The 23,297-nt window shown below is 40.0% G+C and overlaps 1 protein-coding gene across 3 annotated transcripts in view; it reads right to left on the bottom strand.

The window, feature by feature from the left end:
• Window positions 1-23,297, bottom strand: part of EPB41L4A (erythrocyte membrane protein band 4.1 like 4A) — a 134,070-nt gene that overhangs the window by 30,785 nt on the left and 79,988 nt on the right. For all 3 annotated transcript variants that reach the window (XM_056324506.1, XM_056324507.1, XM_056324508.1), the window contains exons 10-13: window positions 16,500-16,591; window positions 13,670-13,747; window positions 9,746-9,858; window positions 1,582-1,663 (exon numbers count right to left, since the gene is read on the bottom strand). In XM_056324506.1, coding sequence (XP_056180481.1) covers window positions 1,582-1,663; window positions 9,746-9,858; window positions 13,670-13,747; window positions 16,500-16,591 — 365 coding nt within the window. The remainder of the gene's footprint in view (window positions 1-1,581; window positions 1,664-9,745; window positions 9,859-13,669; window positions 13,748-16,499; window positions 16,592-23,297) is intronic.

Here is a 23,297-nt window from a genome sequence, read left to right as displayed (position 1 = left end):
TTACCTTGAATTTGTACCACTTATACAGAAGTGAAGAAGTGACCAATTATGTATCTCAACAGTGAATGAGATGTTAAACTACAAAACCTCAGCTTGTAAGAGCTGCTGAATGATGCTTTGCAAGCATGACTGACAATTAATGTGAGAACTACGTAGGATGGAGTAAACCACCAAACTGTAAACAGTTTACAAATTATGTGTGCTGCCTCTGATGTCTACTAAGCCTGACAGACCTGAAAGGCGCTTCACGTATGCAGACAGACACATAGAAACAAACCAATTTCTAAATAGGAAGCATGCAAGAAAAACAACTTCCAACACCTTTTTACTGGGAGTGACTAACACCGTTTGAAACTGTGACTCAGTGAGAATCTGCCTACAAATTGCTTTTAAACTGTTAAGGCAAAAAAAACCCTAAATTCAGAAAACTTGAAGCTCCATGTTGAGAGCTCCTTATTTTGATTCTTGCTCTATAACTGCCTATTCTTTTCTTTTTAACAGTTCATTGCTAAAAATTTATATATAGCATTTGGAGCACAAGCTGTTAGGGCAGGGCTCCTACCCATTCCAAATACAATCATCTCTGCACTATGGAATAAGGGTAGCTACTGCCTTGTTCTTTTCTCTCTCGTAACAAATCACAGAACAACAGAACAGTTGGGATCAGCAGGAACCTTTGGATGACATCTGGTCCAACCACCCGATCAAGCAGACCCAACCAGAGCCAGTTGCCCAGGCCCGTTCCCAGATGGTTGTTGAATTACCTCCAAGGATGGAGGCTCCACCGCCTCCCTGGGCAACCAGTCAGTGCTCAGTCACCCTCACAGTGCAAGAGTGTTTCCTGATGTTCAGAGGGAACCTCCAGTGTTTCCCTGGGTGCCCATTGTCTCTGGTTCTGTCACCAGGCACCACTAAAAAGAGCCTGGCTGTGTCCTCTTTGCGCCCTCCCTGCAAGTATTTACATACCTTTTTACTGTTTTCTGCTCAATGGCCTAGCTTAAGCATGATCGTATGGCAAAATCATATACTTTCTTTTAACCCATGATTAGAATTTTTTTCTAAGGCCTAGAATATTGGGTTAAATTTCTCTCAAATTGAGAAAGCAATTAAACTCAGATCTTCTTTCTTGAGGCAACTGTTCTAAATATTAGGCAATAGGATACACTATCCACCAAATACTTGCGGTAAATCTTTTAGACCCTTCTTCAGACGTCAGTCTAGATACCTAGCATGTGAAGCCCACAGCTTCAATGGAGAGATAAGACCAGAGTTAACCAGCTCAAAAAAACCTGTCAGGGTCACTGGCCATGCAGAGACAGATATCCAGGCAACTAAGCAAAAAAGTTAGGTGCTGAGGTTTTGACTCATTGTTTTTTCATACCACTCTTTTTTGATTCAGGCACCCAAATTCCACCTAAAATTAAGGGTGGGGATATAAATCTGCCAGCCAGCCCACAGCTCCCAGGGAAGAGACACATATGACTTCACGGGACTATCCTGACCAGATTACGAGGTGTGTTCCTCTAGCCAACGCAATACACAATGTCTTAAAAGATGGAAGGGAACTGCTGGTCTACGTACCTTTTCACTGGGGAAGGTGCAATAATTTTAGTAGTTCCTTCATTTTCTCCATTTGTTGTAATCTGGCTCATGTTCTTAGATCCTGAAAAAAAAAACCACAAACAGAACAGTCCTGTAGCATATAGGCTTGCACACCTATTCAGCATAATCACCTACTGAAGACAGTGCAGCATGTCAGATAAAATTATATACAAGACATCTGGCGCATCCTCTACTTGCTAAGGGTGTACAAGGATCATACTTCTGCATCTTGTCCTTACTTCTAGTTACACCACATCACAAGAAAGTTTAACATGGTGTACATCCTTATTTTTCCACATGAGACAGAGGAGTCTGTAGCTGTTGTTGTCAAAGGGATACTGTGCCATTGCCACCAGAAGGGAATTCCCTGCTCAGTCACCAGTAAGAAGAAAGGTGTGAGGAGAATACAGGCTACAAAAAAGCTTGGGAATCTCCAACATAATAACTATGGCCTCTACAACAATTGTTATATTAGATGGTAAAGCAAGATGAGTATGTTTGTTCTAAGAAACCTTTTCAAATTGATGTAGCAATACAATGCAACACAACACTAATATATCCTGTTATGACTAGGAAAATAATAACTGTAAGTCAGTGGGTTAGAAGAATAAAAATATAATAAAAGAGAGAGAGAGAACAGAGTAATACTCTGACAAAGACAGCTGAGCATCAGTTTCAATGAGTCAGAAACATTTGGCCAGTATTTGAAAGTTATGTGTCTAGTTTCCAGTCTTGTGCCCAGCACCCCTTCCATTTTGATCCTGCACTTTCCGCACTGTTGGCACTTAAGTCCTCACTTGAGCCATGAAAGGGAACCTGAAGAAGCAGAAGCAACATGCAGTTTCATCTCCCTTTCAGCCCCGTATCAAAGGCTTCAAAGAAACAGATTTGTGTGTTCATGATTTAGGAGCACGCAATCTGGCTATTTTGTATTGGGTTAACATCAAAGCGGTGTGGTAAGACTATGCTCTACAGATGCATACAGCTCAGTATCATGAACAAAAAAAGAACTGTTCTGTTCAGCTTGGTATGTAATAATGTATTAATCATCAGGACAGGTTTGTTCCTAATGGTGCTATAACTTTAGTTTCTATGCGGTGCTATTAATATTAACCTATAATTTTTCTTTAGTTCACAAAATCTCTTTCTATTTGACTGGCAATTTCAGTCATTTCTTACAAAACTGTTGCCACCTCCAGAAACAGATGTTAAGTAAAACGACAAAGCAACACCATCATCAGCTCTGGACAGGATTCTGAGCGTGTTCATTGAAGATAATGAACCGGACTAACAAGGAAATACTATGTCCTTCTGGGCACAAGCAACAGCATTATAGTAGTGTTAACATAACAATACAAACTCAAAGCCTTTTTGTTTGGCTAAAATTAAATGAGACTTTGCATTATAAGCTTTCGCTACAGTCTCAAAGAAAGAATTTCCTCACAGTCTCCCTCCACTTTCCATACCACGCCTTTAACATACAAAGTCTCTGGACTCTCCACTACTTCAACACAAATACTTGAGATATAACCAAGGCATCTTTTCCTGCCATCAGCTGTGTCTCCTACAGGTTAAATCCGCTAGTCTTCTGCAGAAGCCTCATACACTCCAGAGGGTCTCAAGTGGCACTAGTTGCCTTTGCTTAAGTACCTCAGCCAAGTCCTTTACATGTTTGACCTCACACTTCTAACAATGTCATTTACTCCTTTCCCTACTTAGTTTCTCAGACTAATGCCTGGCAGGGAAGGGGAGCAGCCTGGGGGCTGCCTTGTACAGGATTTACTCCTTCAAGGCACTTTTTGTTGTTTACGCAAGTACAAGCATTAGGAAGAATCTGGAATATTCTGAAGATGGAAATGCAGAATGGGCACAGATCCACAGACAGAAAGGAAAGTAAAGTTTTGGCATTCTGAACAAATCCTCTATTTTATACAATAAGAGACAACCAACTCTCCAGACTCTCTGTAGCACTGCACATCTGCCCATATAGTTACCTCCTGCCTTCAAGAACGAAGCAACAGCTACACTGCCGCTATGACCTGCTTGGTAAAAAGTCAGAATTACTGAACAAAAAACTTTCTTGAACTACTAATATGGATAAGAAAGTGATCAGCAAAAGAATCACCAGTCTTCATTAAGGCCATAAAAGGTTGCAACAAAAATTATTCCTCTGACCCCTAAAATGAGAAAGATGCCTACAGTCAAACCAAAAACACAAATAAATAAAGATGACAGCACATAAGAACAGGAAGCAGAAATTCCCCACCTTTAAGGAAGGTACTGTAGTGAAATGAAAATTAAGTCGAAGTGTTGAACTACAAGGATATCTCCAGATTTCTGACCCTATTTTTTTTGCATGCAGGTACATTTAGCTTGCCTTTCCTAGGCCATCAAATACATAAGATAAAACCACCTACTCTAATAACTTGGCCCACAGAAGTACTGAGATCAGCAAACATATGACTTTTTCAAAAGAAATTATTTCAGTACGTCATGTATTACTGTGTAAGCAAGGTAGCCTCCAATTAAGCCCCTCAGAGTGCTCATAACTTGACGGAGCAATAAGAACTCATGCTCCAAAACATGTCATAGCTACAACTGCCAGAAAAAGAGCCAAGGGTCAAGTAATAGCCACATTCAGAACTGATCCTTTGCTATGTTTGGCAATAGCCTTACCATTCTGCTGACATCCAGTCATCTCTGGGTGTCAGGCAATGGGGTCTCTTGAGATGTAGCGTCAGTCCACCCAAGTGCAGAAAGTCTGTGATGCCTTTGCAACTCCTTCAGTGCCCTGCAGGAAGGCTGGTGCTGCAGAGCCTACACGCGGCACCTCAGCTTTTGGAGCAGCCAGTACTAGCAAATCCGTAAAAAAGAGGCAGCTGCTTCTCACTGTTGAGTTCCCTGGTTAATACTCTGGTATTTTAACAAGTACTTAGTTGAGGAAAACCCAAAGAAAACACAACGTACCAGTGACTACCAGACACAGGCAGAAACTACTCAGAAATACAAAAGAGGTTTTTACTGAGACAAGACCTAATATTAGCTCATGTTAGCTGTGTTTGACTTCACTGCTGCCCACAATGAGGACTTTTGCTTTGCTTCTTAAAAAAAGAAAGGTCTTGCTGTACAATTCTTTTGTACAAATAACTAGCTTAATTAGGAGTTCTCTGTCCACATTTACTGAAACTGTAATACTTGTCTTTAAGTATGTTCTACCTCATGTACCTATTACTAACTACAGTACTGTACTACCAACATACACCTCTGTATGATATAGTATATCCCTAATACAAAAGAACAGACCCCAGAAAAACTGTCCCATTGCAATAACTTATCTATACCACTGCTTCTTGCATGCCAAAAATACCTTAGCTAGATCTTCAACATCGCACTTGTAGCAGGTTTTCCCAGTTGTTTGCCTTCTGTCAGATAAGTTACCGTTAGCATTCACTACACTGAACTTTTCCAGTAAAGTGAATGCACACACTTTGATTCCATTTGACAGCCATCTTGATGCTGATTCCTGTATTCAATTTAAATGGACTATTACATCTTTAAAAACTGAAATGTCCAAAACCTCAAAGCCTCCTGAGATTTTGGACATTTGAGTTTTTAAAGATGACAGGCTAATCAGCCTGTCAGGCCTGCTTCTTATCAACTAAAGCCATTTCACTGACTTTATCTGGGAAGTAGTGTTTGTACCTAAATCTATTAATGAGAACATAAGATAGTGTGATCCAAAGGAAAACATGCAGTGAGAGCTCATGCTTTGCAGTGTGTGTTACTAAGAGAGTATAAAAAAGGACTTCCGTATGTCTACACTAGCTTAGCCTGCTCTCTGAAAATGTTTATTATCTGAACTAGTTTCCCAACCTGTAGCTTCAAGGGTTTGTGCATCTCACACCACATGCATGAAATGCAGAAGCAGTCACAGCCATCCTTTTACAAAACCTAGAATTTAAAATAAACTTTAAAGTGTAAAGCTTGAAGTAAATTAATAAGTAAATAGATAATATTACCCCAAGATTAATTTTCTACAATTTACCTTTCAAACCCTATCTCACAATTTTCAGGGGAAAGCATCATGACTTTCAACGTGCCAGACCAGCAGTTCTAGCTACCATGATGGCAGCTGGTGAAGCAGGGTGCCAACAGGCATCTGTGGTAATATGTAAGTTAGGGCAGGGACTGTGACTGCCTGTGATTGCTTAGGGACTATTATAATACAGACAGTACTGTAATTTTGATACCCACTCCTGACTCTCCACCTGGCCTTTAAATCAGAATGGCAGTACTTACTTTACACCAGTTTATACAACTACCCAGCGCGCAAGGCAGGGACAAATGGAGTCCTCAGCTACCAAACAACAATGAAACCTAAGCAATGTGTTTTCCACTGCTGAATAAAGTCAGACCCACAGCAACAGGTCTGGTCACATCAGTGTTTGTCCAGGGAGGATGTTCCCAAGGAGCTTTTCATGTGCAGCATTCAGCCAAAAGAATAATGAATGCTTTCACCCTATGCACTGTTGTGAAAGCTATACATTATCAGCCTTGCCGTAAGAGGGCAAGACAGAATAACGTGAAGTCCTGTTCCATGTTTGAGTTTATGATTTGCAACCAGAACAAAATGCAACTATAATTTTCTATCAGAAGAAACAAAATGAGGAGAATATACAAATGAAACAAGCTACAAGTATCTCACATATAAGACTCCACAGAACCAACCAACCAAATCCTTCTCCAACTGCACGCTAATTTGAACATCGACCCAAACACACACAAAAAAAAAAAAAAAAGCAAAAAGCAAAAAAAAGCACTAATATAAAAACATTGGTTGCATAGCCATTGAAGTTTCCTTCTGATTTTTCCACTAATCCTAGAACAACTGAGATGTGAAACATATTAAGCAAGTGACAGAAGGTAGGTTACGGCATTTTAAATCACTGTAATCTGGATTGTAGGAAAATAATCTGCCATGCTAAAGCCAAACTGTCTGCCCTGTCTACCCCATCAGGGGAATCGGCCAACGGCAGTGGCTTTTATACAAGTTGCCCTCTGTTCACAATATCGCCTCCTTCAAAACCTCTCTTAAAGCACAAATATTTTAACTGGAAAAATAAAAGAAAATATTTCCTATCATTGTCTGGCACCTGCTCCAACTTTTCACCAAGCGGTTGCAGTCCTAATGACTTTAGCATACTTTAATGGACCAATGTGACAAAGAAGCATTGTTAGTATTATTATCTGCAAAGGATAGCTAACCTCTGCCTTCAGGTGTCAGAAAAAAAGTAAAACACACATAAAATGTAATTGCTTATAACACCAGAACATGCATACAAAAAGAAGGAACAAGGGAAAATAACAAGATGCCAGAGGTTAGAGGCTTCAGCACTTCACACACACCTCTGTGAGGGAGGCAATGCAGACCACATATGCTACAGCCGTAAGTCGGCAGCTTCTGGTTCATCTAATTGTCCCCAAAACCACTGCTATAGCTGTCCCATTACTGGCACCAATGGATAAAAACAAAACCAGCCCAGAATGGCTACTTGAACTGGCTGCAGAGAGGAAGCCTTTCATGCACTTAACTTTGCAATCTTAAGAAGAGGAAAATAAGTAAAGAAGCAGGAGAAGGGGGAAGGAAGTTACTGCATAAGAATTATTTGTAAATTGTTGTTGGGTTTTGGGAAAATAAATGGAACTCTGATTTTCATTCCAAAAAGCTAAATTATAAGCCATACCCAGCTGGATCCTAATTTAAGTGGCATTTGGCAGAACACACCTTAAGAAACATGTAATACATGCAAACTAAAATCACCCTGTTTAAAAAGTTAAGCATGGCATATTTATTCTTATTATACCATATCACAGACACCAAATAAAGAGCAAAGGAATAGCCATCAATGATAACCATCCTCATAAACTCATTATGCAAAAGGAGTATTTATTTTAAGAAGAAATGTCACATTATTCCCTAAAATATTTCAATCAGGGATAGTTTTAAGAAACTTATAGAACTGTTTACACCAGGCTCATTTGCAAGATAAAAATTTATTCTGTAAATGTAAAATCTACATAGGGTTAATATTTTTAAACAAGTGATGTAATATCTAAATGTAGCAAAAAGACTTGATTTATTGTGTGAAATGGACTTTGCTATATCCAAGATCCAGTTTAGGTGAAAAGGGGTGGATTTATCCTAGTGACATGTAATAGACTGTCACATGGTGTCTGACACAGGGAAGAGAAATAGCCTTTAGTCTGCCTTCAGCATCTGAAAGCCTATTTAAAGGGAGAATGAGTATTAGATATGTAGCATTGTGAATACCCAAATACAAAATGAAAATATAAAGACTAAAAAATAAGCTCATTTATAGGGAAAGGCAGAATTTGAACAATGTATCTCTTTTCCTTTAGCTCTTATTTTAAGTGGGAAACAAAACAAATTTATTTAATTTAAAAATCGTTTGAGGTGATACACCTGCCCCAGTGGAAAACAACTGCACACTTTGAACACATGGGTAATGAATTAAGTTGAAGTAAAAGGAAACCAATGCAGATGGGTGATACAGATTACAAAAATATATTAGTAAAATGGTGAAAAAGCAGCCTTGTTATTTTGAAGTAAAAAGTAAGTATTTAAATTCACCAAAACAAAAAACACACATTGTCCAGAGAATTCTGCATCATGTTACATCACCAGAATGGGCCATGGGAAGATTTCAGTCTTCCTCACAATTCCAGTCAAAGAGACTGAAAAACACCAACAAGCAGAAAACACACACCCCTGCAGCAATAGACTGACTTTGACTGCATGCACTGCGGCAAACATTATTTTCAACTAAGGGCTGAGTTTCAGCTGACAAGTTTACCTCTGAACAGTCACATAATTTTCTGCACAACTGAACTAGAGGCTAATAAGGTGAGAAATGCTGTTCATCTTCAATAGGACAGCCCAGCTGAACAGAACCCTAAGTCACTAGGTTCAAGGGTGAACAGCTTCTTGTCCTCTTAGGCACCCATTGACAACACAACAAAACAACAAAAAGGTATCATTATCAGAAAGCAAAGCAATCCTTCTCTTCTTACACTGAACTGACTAAAATAAAGTTTTTTAAAAATCTGCTTGTATTTTCCAAGGGCAATACTTCTGTCTACTCTACACTTCAAGACCTACTGCAGCTAAAAGGCAAAACACACCAGTTTTGTTTCTGAGTCAAAAGATAGCATCCAGAATAAACATGGGAGGTTTCTAGATGTATATACCTGCTCTCTTTCTAAAAATAGTGACTCTGAAAAGTTTATAGTGCCATACCAACCCATGGTAAAGCGAAACTGTGCTTACATTTTAAAGGCCAGGCAAGTGTTTTCTCAAACTGCTTACACACATGCATATATACTTAACTCCATGCATGGAGCGTTACTGAAATCTGTGTGACTGCTGTCACAGATGAAGCTAAGGATACACATGTAATCATACGTAGAACTGGAGCCTGACATTAGAAAATCTTTTCATCTCTATTACTAAATTTCAGGAAACATCCATTATTCTGGGTATGACTCCTGTGATCCATGCTTAATCTTACACATTTCCTCTGACACCTGTAAATTTTTCCAGCTTCCCCTGACATCGTCAGCATGCAGGACAGATTTCCAGCCCAGACATCTGGAGCATGTTAAAACTGCAGAGGGCATGGCACTAACTTCTGTCCCACTTGATACCTAAATAAAAGGATACTACCCTTGAACGGGGAAGAAGATGTACAGAAGAGACACCTTGCATCAAGCAGCTTGAACAATGGGATACCAACAAAGAAACACGGGTATAAAATTCTTCACTGAGAGACAGAACTCCTAAAAAAAACGTGCTCGCTGCCTGTTTTCAAACTTCCCTTTCATACTTTACATTATACCTATAAACATGGGGTTTTATCATGTTTGATGCACACCATCTGTTTTACTTTCATCCACAAAGCTGGAGTTTTTAGATCCAGTTAAGGTGAGGTATAAATTCTGACCTAAGGCAAAACAGGGAATCCATTCTGAGAGATCCTTGAGGACACTGCAGCAGTTGAGTTGTCTCTTGAAAACAAAATGAACCAAAGACCAAAGAAGACAGGCCCAGCATAGGAAGACTTACCGGTCTGTTGTGTTCTTTTGGGGTAAGTCTTGCTGCGACTTCTTTCAATGCTCTGGTCAGGCCGCGGGAGCTGCACAGAAGGGTCTCTGGTCATTTGCAAAGATCTCCTGCCACTTGAAAACATGACAAAATCATGGGAAAATGATAAAAGAAACAGAGGATCTTTACACTGAAAATAATGCACAGGGTTTGGGCAGCATATTTCGTTAGCTATTCAGTTCTCATTCCAGCTCTGCTTCTCCGGCTGAGTGGCACTACCCCGACTTTTGTTTTGAGTCAGTCATTGGCACAATCATCAACAGATTGTGCCAACCTCTGCTATATCTGGCATTTTCAAGAAAGGCTAAGTAACTAAAACAAAATGCTGATTTCTTAGGAATAGGCTAAGATAGTGTGACCCTTTGTAACCTCATATATTCTAACATACCTCATATATTCTAACATACGACTTTCTTAAGTAATCTGATTCCTTCCTAAATTCTTTCTGTAAGTTTTTGTCTCGGGAAAACACACATTTAACATTGCTCAGTTCCAGTCAAGTAAGGGATGACTTCTCTGCCGTGGAATGACCACCTAAAGGTCATAAAACCCACCGTGCAAACCAAACTGTAATAAAGTGTTCTCGCTAGCACAGGCCCAAATGATAATAAATTGAGTAGAAGTCTTTGTTCCCATTTACAGTAAGGCTCTTCTTCATTGCACAATTACATTATTAGTTTCAATAAATTCCTTTATGCTCATTTTAGTATTCCTCTCTATCTGACTAAGCAGACTATAGAGTTCATAACAAAAATTTAAAACAGGCCTCAAATTCCTTCCCAAAACTTCATGTTTGCTTCTGGAAACCTACTACACAAAAGAAAGTTCAACTCCCAGTTGCTTAAACACCTGCAGTTCAATGACTTAGAAGTAAACAGGTATAGTACCAGCAACCAACTATACAGGCATTACACATGTAGATTTTCTGAGTTACATGAATAGACTCCACTAAATACTGATTGTGTTTTTACCACTAGCCCCAAAAGCGTAGTCAGCAGTGCAGAATTTTTATCTTCTCAAAATCTGTAAAAGAATTAAAGGACAAAAAAACCCCCAAATTCTAACATTACATCACAGTAATGCTATTCTTCGACATTCAGTTCAATGGGGTTTTTGCTCCCAAGTTAGCCAGAAAACACTTCTGCTCAACTTTTAAGTTTGGCAACCATGCCAGTATCGTAAATTCTGGAAGCAGTTTTTTACAAAACATCTGGGAATAAGACCTTCCACTCACACTAACACCTCCATGCATTAACCAAAGCATCTTCTTTTAATACAAGGAAATTATTTTCCTGAAAAGTATCTGCCATCTAATGAGAAGAATCTAGAAGATTAAAAGAAAAAGAAAAAGCCAGAAGATAATATTATGGTTCCCACACATACAGTCAAACAGTGGGATTATGGTTTCTGATCTGAGCTAATGATGCATACAGATAGACAACACTGTCATTGCTTTTGGCGCTACATCAAGAACAAAAGGCAATGAGGGAAGACAATGAAAGCTGATGGATAAGGAAAAAGAAGATTCTCAAAGCACATGAAAATGCTGTTTCTGCTGTGCTGAATTCCAAGAAAAGAGTTAATATGTCAATAACCAATTAATTATGCCTATTTATCATTTACATTGTATAATCAATATAGTGCAACCAGATGTCACAACCCACATTTACTGGAACATCTACTCAGGTCAGGGGGAGTCCTCAAGAATCACTGCAGCAAAACAGGAAACACTTTGTACTAGAAGGAATATATATTTTTCAATGCCTTCTAGACAAAACTAACATTATGAACACAGCTGTCAGTAATGACCACCACCCAACATGGCAATCCATATCACAGATCACCCTTGAAACTCACTCAAAAGGGAAGATGAACTTGAATGCACCACCAGCAGGAATAACTCAAATGTAGTTAACTGCTTCATGTTATGTTTTTAAAATTGATTGGAAGGTTCTGGTAAGTGCAAAGCTTTCCCCTCCCTAGTACCAGTGCCCCCTGCTCCAATCTGCTGACATGGTCCAACAGAGGAAACGTTCATCCATAGTTCTCGCAGAAACCCACTGAACTATCCATTTTCACAGATGGTGTAATGTGGTTGAGGATCCAACTAGAAACCCAAAAGGCAGCACAATCACTCCCTTATTATGTACAGTAAAGAGAAGCTGTATCATGCCAGATAATGTGATAACCCAAATAATGTGGATTATTATGAAATATGTTGGAGAAAATGGAACAGAAATACACCAGTGATCCTGGCTGCAGACAGTCCAGACTGTCACATGAGCTCAGGCTCAGAAGTGGCATAGTCATCTCTCCATCAGAAACACTTCCTCACAAGCAAGATCTTACATCCAAGGGTAACAGATTGTTGACTATGAATTCTGATCGACTGAGGACAAGTGTAATAGAGCTACTATTACACACTGCTATTAGTACCTACCACATACACTAACTCCAATCCAGGAGCTGCTGAAGAAGTTGGGGGTTATGGTTTTCTTGTTCTTAGAAAAGTCTTCCTAAGAGGCGACTAATGACTGTCAGCCTTACTTATTATGATCCATGTATTTATTTCTTGAGTGATGGTGGAAATACAGATAGGAAGGAGAGACAAACAGACAAGCCAAAAATAAACCTAAACAAACCTGGTATATTTGCAGGCCATGGCAAAGAATATCTAGAATTTCCCATTTATGGTAAACAGTAACTTTTCACCCAGCAGCTTCAAAATAACTACAAAAGATGAAAAACTATTTTTATCCCCACTTGACCAACTGAGAAAATCAAACTGGAAAAAGAAAGGGGCCTGGCTTTCAGATGTGGTTTTGATTTGCTGCTTTCACTCTCCTTTCCAGGTTCAATGAATATGCAACTCTAAAGCAATTCTAAAAATCAGACCATAAATTACTTGGCTCAAAATTGCTCAGCCAGTGTGACAGAACTGGATTTAAAAGTGGTTGCCAACTGCCAATCAAGTGCCTTACTAGACAAAGAGCTGTCATTTCAACAGGCTGAAAAATACAAAGTCTCAAAGAAACTCAGTAAAAACTATTGGGTTTCTGAAATCTTATGATTTTAACTACATCCTACATTCTGCTAGTCCTTTGTGACAAAGCAGCTAGAGGATCTTAAACCTACTCTCCCTGCTGTATCTTCCTCTGTATCACAGTATTAACTGCCCTTTATGTCACACTATCTGCTTGGTTAACTAAGGCTAAAACTGAGACTGAGTGCTCCCTATACTCCCTTAGTCTGAAGTTTACTGCATCTTTCAAGGCTTGCAGCTTTGAATGTTTATCCAATTTTGCCAGCTATTCCAGTTAGAAAAGATAGTCCCGTCTCCCTTCAGATTTGCTCTCATTTTTGTTGTTAAATCAACTGCACTGCATCAGCAGTACTGCTACAGGGTTACACATAACCATTTGGCTTGAGAGCCTTTGCCATAGTTCAGCTGCAGCTGTAAAGAAGGGCATTGCAGTTGCAGACTTTATACATTCCTTTGCAGCAACACTTTGCTAATGCCCAGAAGAAAGTTGGCAGCTAACATGCCTCCTCATTCCCCAGCTGTCAGGAAAAACCCTTTAGGACATGAACATAGTTTTAGGACTTACAAGGAGATTTTGACTTCAAGCATTGCCAAGGCTACTCTCACTTTCACTACAGCTACAGCAGACCCTAGCCAGCTCCGGGGATCTGGAAAATGAGAAGTAACTCACATTGCCCCAAAACTGTCAGACTCCCATGAGGAGTCTGTTAAAATGGCCCTGATGCATGCATTGTCAGCAGAACTGCTCTGAGTCATAGTCTGGGTGGGGTTTTTTCTTTCATTGGAAGAAAAGAGGAGAAAAGATGGAATTAATTGAAGTTTAAACAATGAAATAAATTCACCTGTACCGATGTTTATAACCTATGGATCCAAACTTGCTGAATTTTCTTGACAGAGAGTTTGATTCATTCTCTGGCACTCTGTAATTTGAAAAATAAAACAGAGTAAGTTACATATTTTTCAATTACAGTCCCCTTCCCAAGAAAAGAAAAGAGAAATACAAACCTTAGGTTCCAAACCCAGAATTTTCTACTAGTCCCTCTTCATCCCTACCTCCAGGCAGACTCTTATGGGGTTGAGAGCTCCACAAAGCCACGTTTATGCCCTTCCCTTTTGATTACACACCTCTTCATTTTAGTGTCTACTGTAAACTGCTGGCAACAGTAGCCTTTGGCTTAATATTTCACAGAAGCACTGTCTTGGTTTTGGCTGGGACAGAGTTAATTTTCTTTGTAGTAGCTGGTACAATGCTATGGTTTGGATTTCGTATAGGAATAATGTTAGTAACTCACTGACGTTTTAGATGTTGCTGAGTAGTGCCTACTCTAACTCAAGGACTTTGCAGTTTCCCGTGCTCTGCCAGTGAGCAGGTGCACAAGAAGCCGGGAGGGGAAAAAGCAGAGCCAGGACAGCTGCCTGAACTAGCCAAAGCGATATTCCATACCATGGAATGCCATGCTCGGTTTATAAACTGCAGGGAGTTGGCTGGGAGGGGCTGATCACTGCTTGGGGCCTGGCTGGACGTCAGTCAGTGGGTGGTGAGCAATTGCATTGTGCATCACTTGGACTTCTTGGGGTTTATTCCTCTTTTTCCTTTCCATTGCTACTTTTACTACTACTATTACTATTACTATTACGTTTTACTTTATTTAAATTATTAAACTGTTCTTATCTCAACCCAGTGGGGGCAGAGAGTGGGAGTGAGAGGCTGCGTGGTACTTAGAATCATAGAATCACTTAGGTTGGAAAAGATCTTTGAGATCATCAAGTTCAACTGTTAACCCAGGACTGCCAAGTCCACACTAAATCATGTCCCTAAGCACTGCATTTACACATCTTTTCAGCACCTCCAGAGGTGGTGATTCCACCACCTCCCTGGGCAGCCTGTTCCAATGCCTGAACACCCTTTCAGTGAAGAAATTTTTCCTACTGTCCAATCTAAACTTCCCCTGCAACTTGAGGCTGTTTCCTCTTGTCCTGTCTCTAGTTATTTGGGAGAAGAGACCGACCCCCACTTGCCTACAGCCTCCTGTCAGGGAGCTGCAGAGAGCAGTAAGGTCCCGCCTGAGTCTCCTCCAGACTAAACACCCCCAGTCCCCTCAGCCGCTCCTCATCAGCCCTGTGCCCCAGCCCCTTCCCCAGCCCCGCTGCCCGTCTCTGGACACGCTCCAGCCCCTCAATGTCCCCCTTGCAGTGAGGGGCCCAGACCTGAACACAGGGTTCGAGGGGCGGCCTCACCAGTGCCCAGTGCAGGGGGACGGTCACTGCCCTGGTCCTGCTGGCCACACTGTTTCTGATACAGGCCAGGGTGCTGCTGGCCACCCTGGCCACCTGGGCACACTGTGGGATCATACTAGCTAGTACTTAGCTGCTGGCTGAAGTTAAACCATGACAAGCAGGCAAAAACATCATGCCACAGTAATGAGGGTGCAGGAGGGATTCTGAGCCTACTCATTTACAGCACTGCTGAAGCTAGCTCTAAGCATTCTATCGACCAGTGCCTAGCTAGACACCCTTGCACATTTCTGTTAGTGTTTTTGCAACAGTAGAAGGAGGTGTTTTGAGATATGTAATATTTGAAATATTTTATACACGTCAAGAAATATGCAAAACATTAAAATACTATGGAAATTCAACGAGTCTTTCTATCAAAACCCAAAATTTCTGTGCATTGTAGGAAACAATAATGTACAAAATCCAAACACCTTACTCAAGTCAATGCTGATACAGAAAATTTGATGGTTACATACGTAAAAATGTATATGGCAGCTTAAATCCTGCCATATACATTTGTGGATACCTCCGTTAAAGCCTACTTTACGCAACCTGAGATACTGTTTTGAAAAGAATTCTAAGACAAAATAAACCATGGAACAACCCAATTTAAAAATTATTGTTTCACATCATTGTAAGAAAAGGGAAGGCATCAGCTTTTAAAAGCATTCTACAACAAAGAGCAAAAATATGTTTCCAGGCAGCAAGCCTGTGTTACAGCACTCTGTAGGCATAACAAGGTTGTCGTGGTTTAACGCCAGCTGGTAACTAAGTACCATGAAGCAGCTTGCTTGCTCCCCTCCCCCCCAGCGGGACGGGGAGGAAAGTCGAGAAAAAGGTAAAACTCATGGGTTGAGATAAGAGCAATTTAGTAACAAAACAAAACAAAATAAAATACAACAATTGTAATGAAAAGGGAAGCAAGGGAGAGAACAGTAAAATCCAAAAGCAAAAAAAAACCCCAAGTGATGCACAATACAATTGCTCACCACCTGCTGACCAACACCCAGCTAGGCCCCAAGCAGCAATCGGCCCCTCCCGGCCAACTCCCCCCAGTTACATACTGGGCATGACACCCCATGGTGTGGAATATCCCTTTGGGTAGTTCGGGCCAGCTGTCCCGGCTGTGTCCCCTCCCAGCTCCCCGTGCCCCCCCAGCCCTCTCGCTGGCCAGGCCTGAGACACTGAGAAGCCCCTGACTGAGTATAACATTATTTAGCAACAACTAACACATCAGTGTGTTATCAACGTTATTCTCATACTAAATCCAAAACACAGCATTGTACCAGTGACTGAGAAGAAAATTAACTCTGTCCCAGCCAAAATCAGGACAAAGGTTCTTACCCTGTATAGCAGCCCTCATTTTGGTAATGAAACCACAACTTCTGCACCACTCACCTGAAAAACGTATGATGTTCTACGCAGCATTTCCAGAGATGTTTGCATGTGATCTTGTTACGTGCTTCAAAAAAGAAGGAAGTTTCATTGCACTGAAAACAAAACACATCACTGTCATTATGAGGGATTCTGCTAGTGAAATGAATATTCATCTACTGAACACAAAACCCAACCGTCTCATATCAATGCATGTAAAAGAAGATATCAATATGAAGAAAAGCAATTTTTATAATTCTGGAGAATTTTTCATTTAAAAGAGGTTTTCAATTTGGTTTCTCATTGCCTGAAAATAATTATTTAAAGAATCAACTCCTCAGATACAGGAAAACAGAAGAGAAAGCAGATTATTGAAACACACCTGTTCCTTCATTCTTGTTTGTAAGTATCAGCTTTCTTCCTAATTAAAAAACACAAGGGTTTTTTTCAAATATTATGTTTCTGATGTTTTTTTAAACTGTACCTCAGATGTCAAGCAAAAATATTCCCAATGTTCTGTTTAACAGTATACAAAAAGGCAAGAATAAGAGAAAGAAAATCAAGATTTGTGATAAACTACTATGAAGCAACAACACAGAGAGAAAATGCACAAAACATACATGTAGAGAAGAAGCAAGGTAAAACTGGAAATAAAAAAAGATGGGAGGAAGGAAAGGCAAAAAAAATAGTAATTAGCTAACTTCAGAATAATTCAAAATAATAGGAAAAAGCTCAAAGGTAAAAGCCCTAAAATCTACCTTAAAGTGTCTTAAGGAAGACAACAAAAAAGAATATTCAAAGCTTAAAACCTCACACTGCAAATTGGCTATCAGTACAGGAGACATGAGAGAAAGGCAGGGAGAGATGAAAGAGAAGTCAGACAGATACAGACTATGAAATACTTCCAATAGACAAGTAGAAGCAACAGACACAGCACACTGCTTGCTTCCAACAAGCTAAACATTCAACTATGTTCACATAAAATACACTTGAATCGATCTGTCACTCAGTAAACTCAAGTGCTCAGTTTTGTGTCTGTGATTTGCACAAAGAATGAGCAGTTCCACTGACGTCAGTGTGAATCCACAGCGCAGTACAATACTGGCTGTAAGAAAACTGAGTCCAAAAACCATTTTCCTGATACGTGAATTACAAAGGGAGTATGATTCATTCCACTTTCAGCAGCTGGTTTTAGGAAATGGATGCCCTTGCGTTAGTCATACTTTTGCAGTGCCATGCCTACACAGGTAAAGAGTTCTGGCAAGTTTCTTCCACTCTTCACTTGATGAGGTGCGGTGACCTCCAAGCACCTTGCAAAGCACATACTAATTCAGTATGTTCTCTAGAATTCAAAATGTCATCTCTAGCAAGAAGCAATTATACTTCCATTAATGGCTGTCAGGCAGCCTCACCAAATCAAACATTGCCTGCTCAAGCAGCCTCTCCTCCACCTTGAAACAAATAACAGTAAAAATGACAGAACTTTGCACCTGTGGTTAGAATAATTGAGTTTCCACTCCCTGACACAAATTAAAATAAATTTTAAAAAAAGAAAATTGGAGACATACGTATGACCATGGATTTTTTTTTAGTTAGCTTAATGGTTGGCTGGAACAGTCCCATGGAATATCCAAGGAAAGAAAATCATCCTCTAGACTTCTCTCAAAAGCACATTTTCCTCCCTAGGACATCACAGCAAGAAACGGGAGTAGACATACAGCCACTGAGAATGCTGAAAAGTAGGATTTATCTGAAATTGCTATGCATAGCATAAAATGATTATGTAGTAGATTAGTGCTGTAAATATATTCATACAGTTCCTTAAAATGCAATTTCAGACTTGACAGAGATATTCATCTCTCTGCAGGATTCACAAGGGGGTTAACTTGGAGCAACAGTAAGTTTAATTTATAAAAAGTAAAACCAGAAACTTAAAAACTGAAGCTCTTCCAAAATAGAACGGAAATCTAAGTAACTGGGGAAAAAAAGTAAAAAAAAAGCTGCCTGGAAAATCCTGAAGATTGTTAAGGAAAAAATTATATTTATAATAGACTTTTCAAGAGTAACCATATTGCTCTTGGTTGCCTGGCAACCAGAAACAAAGAGGTTACCCACTGAAAGATCATACTGCATTTTTGCAGTTTTAAAGTTTTAAAGAAGATATGTCAAGGGGTACTTGTCGTTTGCTTACTTTACACTTAACAGAAATGTAGCTTCAGGTTTCATTATTGAAGTCACATTACAATTTCTAGATCAGACCATCATCTGATGTGATTTCATATAAACCCACACAATATAGTCACCAGTGCACTTTTAAAGAATATTATCAGGTTTTGGTATTGCAACCTTTATGTTATATGGTGAGTCAGCTTCTGTTAGGAAAGAACTCAGTGACTCATTCTTAATATGCAGGATCTTGCTCCTTCTTTGTCCACTTCTAAATTTTACTTTTAGGCAAAGAACCCTCTGCTGCACTTAGATTCATTTAATTACATAATCTCAGAGGAGAGAGCTTGTGGGATGGGGGAAAGGACGGACAGAGAGCAGCTGGGGTGTTTGTTGTGTTTTTTTTAAAGAGACTTTTTAAAATAAGTTATCTTTGCCATATCTTATTAGCTCGGTTCAAATGCCAGTGGAATTCAGGGAAAGATTCCCAACAAAGAAAAGCTTCTTCTAGTTAATTTTTAATTCTTTTTCAAGTTAAAACTTAGAATTTTCCCATATAAATGGCACGTAACACATAACTATCAGTAAATGGCTAAAAAAGGGACAGTATAGCTGCATTGTCATAGGACTGAAAGATCTGACCAGCAAACATTACTGATTCCATCACTTGAAGGCATTTATTTTCTAAGGTGGAAGAAAGCTATCTGAGCCAGTAAGAAAAAAATTTTGATTATTAACTACATGCTGAAATATCTATACTTAGTATGCAGCAATCAAAGGCACTCAGGAAAAACCAGCATAGACCCATAGATCCAATTTACCAACAAGTTACGGAATTCAGACCTGGAAAATAAAACAACACTTAAAAGTAAGGAGATAGACCAATAAGTTCTCTGATAAGACACTGAGGTTTACTTATTTCAATTTGAAGGAAAAGCACAAGTCTTAAAAATTTTGCCCTGGAATGGATGCGTTCAATAAGTCAAATAACACAGTTAAATGTTACTGAAGAGAGAGAAAGAAAGACTAAAACATTAATCTCCAAGGTCTTTCACCAACACAGATGAGACAACTCATAATTCTTACACATTTTTCACGTTTTCTGTGAAGGATACAGTAACTTGCTGCAACTAAGTCCAATATGACACTGCATACAGCACATCTAGGTTTAGGACTTCTTCCATTTACTTTTTAAGACTATTTAAGGCTTGCAAGAGTAGTACGATTACCCTCACAATTTATAAATGCATACATAAAAATTAAGCAGTACTGAGGGCAGTGGTATCTTCCAAGTTTAATCTTTATCCCCTAACGGAATAAATTGATTTGTACAGGTAAAGCAAGGATGACCTTACATTTTAACATCATAAACTTTTGTTTTCAATAAAAGGCAACATTTTTACCACCTTGAACATTTGTAATTTCTTACAGGTCATAAGACTTAGCAGGGTTTTTTTCCTTACAATTCTAATATATTTGAACCAAAAGAAACAAAGACCTATTGTACTTTTATTAATGATTTATAGGAAAGGGCAATTGCAAACCCACTCAGTGTTTGCTGCCTCACAAGCTACTCCCTACTACTCATCCTGTTGCTTTCAGAGCGCCCAGTGTACTAAAGGAAAGGCATCGTAATCCACGAGGGCTCACTGCTTCCACAGCTGGGCTGGTCATCTGCACACTCTGAATGCACCTCTCCTCTCCTTTGAATCCACTTTGGTGTTTGTCTCTCATTTCAGGAGGCCAGTTCTGCTCACCAAACAAGCACAACCCCCCTTGTTCTGTACAGTGACTTTTCATCACATCTGTGACTTGCAGCACCGTAAGGGAGGGGGCAAGACATGTCCAGAGGCTGCAAAAGGATGGGCATAACCCTTGCAGCAGTATCCAGTCGTTGAGTTGTTTGACTACCTTCTCCTAATCCTGAAAAAGGCAAGACGCTAAAAAAATATGAGGACAAACATAAACATTCCTCTCCTTTTAAATGCTTTGAAACAGGGGTCCTCAAACTTTTTAACCAGGGGCCGGCGCGGATGCAGTGGCAGGCAGCCATCTGCGGCTGCTTGGTTTCACCCCCCAACCACCGGTGGGGGGGGGCGGGGCGGGGAGGTCTGTAAATACCAGGGGCTGGATTGAGGACCCTGGGGGGCCGTATCCGGCCCGTGGGCCCTAGTTTGAGGACCCCTGCTTTAAAAGCTTGTCCTGCAGTCTCCAGAGCACGCTAAGGCTCATACTGCCATAGCCTCACCCCACCATTTGCACCCATGGGAGGGAGAGATAGATCGGCACAGGGGATGCAGATCACTTGACTATACTGTGAGCTTATAAACAGATGGGCATTCAAACATATAGCCACAGCCCTTCTCTGTTTGATGCTGCCTCTCAAGTCAGTCAGAAGAATGACCTGGCAGGGCCTTCGAGATCTGCATGAAACAGCTGGTAATTGGTACAGCACTGCATCATAACACCCCCTCACTTCACTGAAAGACTGCAAGCATGTTACTAATGCCTTCAAAGGAGGCAAGTCAGAGGGGTCATTGCTCCACCTAACCACAAAATGCCTCTGGAACTGCTATACTAGCTCAGGAGTGCCCACACTGCCCTTTGCAAAGAGCTCCCAGCTTGCTCTGCCATGCCAACCTTGATTACGTGGCCTTCAAGCTCAGAGATGTTTGCACCCAGCTAGCTCAGTGACCAGGCAGGGCAAGCTCCAGTCTGCTTGGAAGAGAAGATACACACTTAAAACAACAGTTCTTCTCTCTGGAAGCCAGAAGATCCCTTGTTTGTGAAGTTACGGGATTAATCCAAAGCTAAGAGGGGCCACTGTCAGTAGACTTGTACCCATTCCATGAAGCACTGCACTCACCCACAGATCAAAAATGTTTTGAAGATCTGTGATTCAGAGCAGGCTTTAGCTGCTATAATTTATGACAAGGCATATATTGGTTGCCACCAAGGCAAGCTCAGTAAGAAAAAAAAACCTCAAAGCTACAGTAGGAACCCTGTCAGCACACACAGCACCCTTCCTGGTTGCACTGAACATTAATACAGCGTAAGGAGGGATCGTGCCCCGTTACAGAGCACACTGTTACAGAGCATCAACACGTAACACTCATGCATCTACATGTAATAGAAATATTAACACTAGCTCTGAAGCCACTGCTTCCCAACATTATTCTTTGCCAGGTTAGGCACATCCCTGGAAACTATCAGTTGTTAACTCCAATAGGAAATATTCTGTCTTAATACATTTACATAGATATATGCATACCGATTACAGCTTATGTAACAATGTATGACTATTGGTTACACAAGGTCAATCTTTTAAGAACATTATACAAGTCAGAAATTCAAATTAATAATGCTATGCCACTTTGCATAAAGCATGCCAAGATTGAAACAAACGTATCTCAGCCTATTATACCAACTAAAAAAAGACACAAGAACTTACCAAAAAGAAAAGGCTACCCTAACACCTTAGTGACAATGAATGTAAATTTATGCAGGAATTTTAATCCTAGTGCTCCTTCAAAAATGTCCATTACTGAAGATTTTACTATCAAGCCTTGAACCAACCTCACAATCCTTCTAATATCTCAGAAAGTGGTTAAGAAAAGCCAAGAAACACCCCAACCAAAAAAAAACAAGCCAAAGCCATTCTATGTGATGTATTAACACCATTGTGCTTGCTCAACTTCAGCCTCCATTACCACTCTAGCTTAAGTAGGTGTGAATGAATGATACAAAAGTAATTTGTAATTCTTAAACCATAATAAAGATCAAAATGTTACTTTTGTCTGGAATTGAAATCTAAGCTAAATTTGACTTCATAATGGGAGGAACATCTCTTCAAATTGTTCAGTCTTCCCAAGAAGCTGCAGAAGAAATAAATCAACTTAAAAGTTCCTGCCTAGAACTCGCATTTCAGGGTGGAATATAGCATGTGACAGAGCAAGAAGGGGTACAGCTGAACCACCTTATAAATGTAATCACTTTTCAGACTTTTGATTCGTATAAAAAGCGGGTTCAAAAATTAAAATATATTTCCAGGGTTTTCTGAGACTATTTAAAAGAACACAAAACTCTTGTATTTAGACAACATTCAGCCACCAGAATGGGGGGCATTATGTGCTTTGGAATTGCCCCAGCGTTCCTCTAGCATGCCTCTGTGGTTGGTATTGCTCCTGAAAACCATCTTTACCAACTTCACCTTACGAATTCAGCTGAGCTGGGCCTCCTCATCTGACTAAGCAAGGCTGCAGAGGAGGGCATGTCTTGAAAATGTGTAATTTTTTACTGCACAGTCTGGGGGCTTTGTTCTGACTTGAAAGAACCCAAATTGCAAAATCTCTCAAAACAAAAAATTCAGACTTTCAGAAAACCCTTTTCTTACAACAAAAAATAAAGAACGCAAGTCTCTAGAACATTCAACACTTCCTGGTGGGGTGAAAGAAACACGAAAAGTAACAAGTACAGAAGCTTTGCATAACCTCTGCAAAGGAGTGAAATCACTCACTTGCATGTTCAGACACAGTGCAACCCAAGTAAAAGGCGCTGTTACACAAAACAGTGTGGGGTTGCAGGGAACAGCACAGAAGTAGTACTTGGTACCTACAGGCAAAAAAGCGCCACATCTCTCACTCTGGCATACTACTA

Source organism: Falco biarmicus, chromosome Z, assembly GCF_023638135.1.
Source record: "Falco biarmicus isolate bFalBia1 chromosome Z, bFalBia1.pri, whole genome shotgun sequence".
NCBI classification, from domain to species: domain Eukaryota; kingdom Metazoa; phylum Chordata; class Aves; order Falconiformes; family Falconidae; genus Falco; species Falco biarmicus.
The sequence above is the reverse complement of the archived record's forward strand: the minus strand, read 5'-3'. Positions and strand labels throughout refer to the sequence as shown.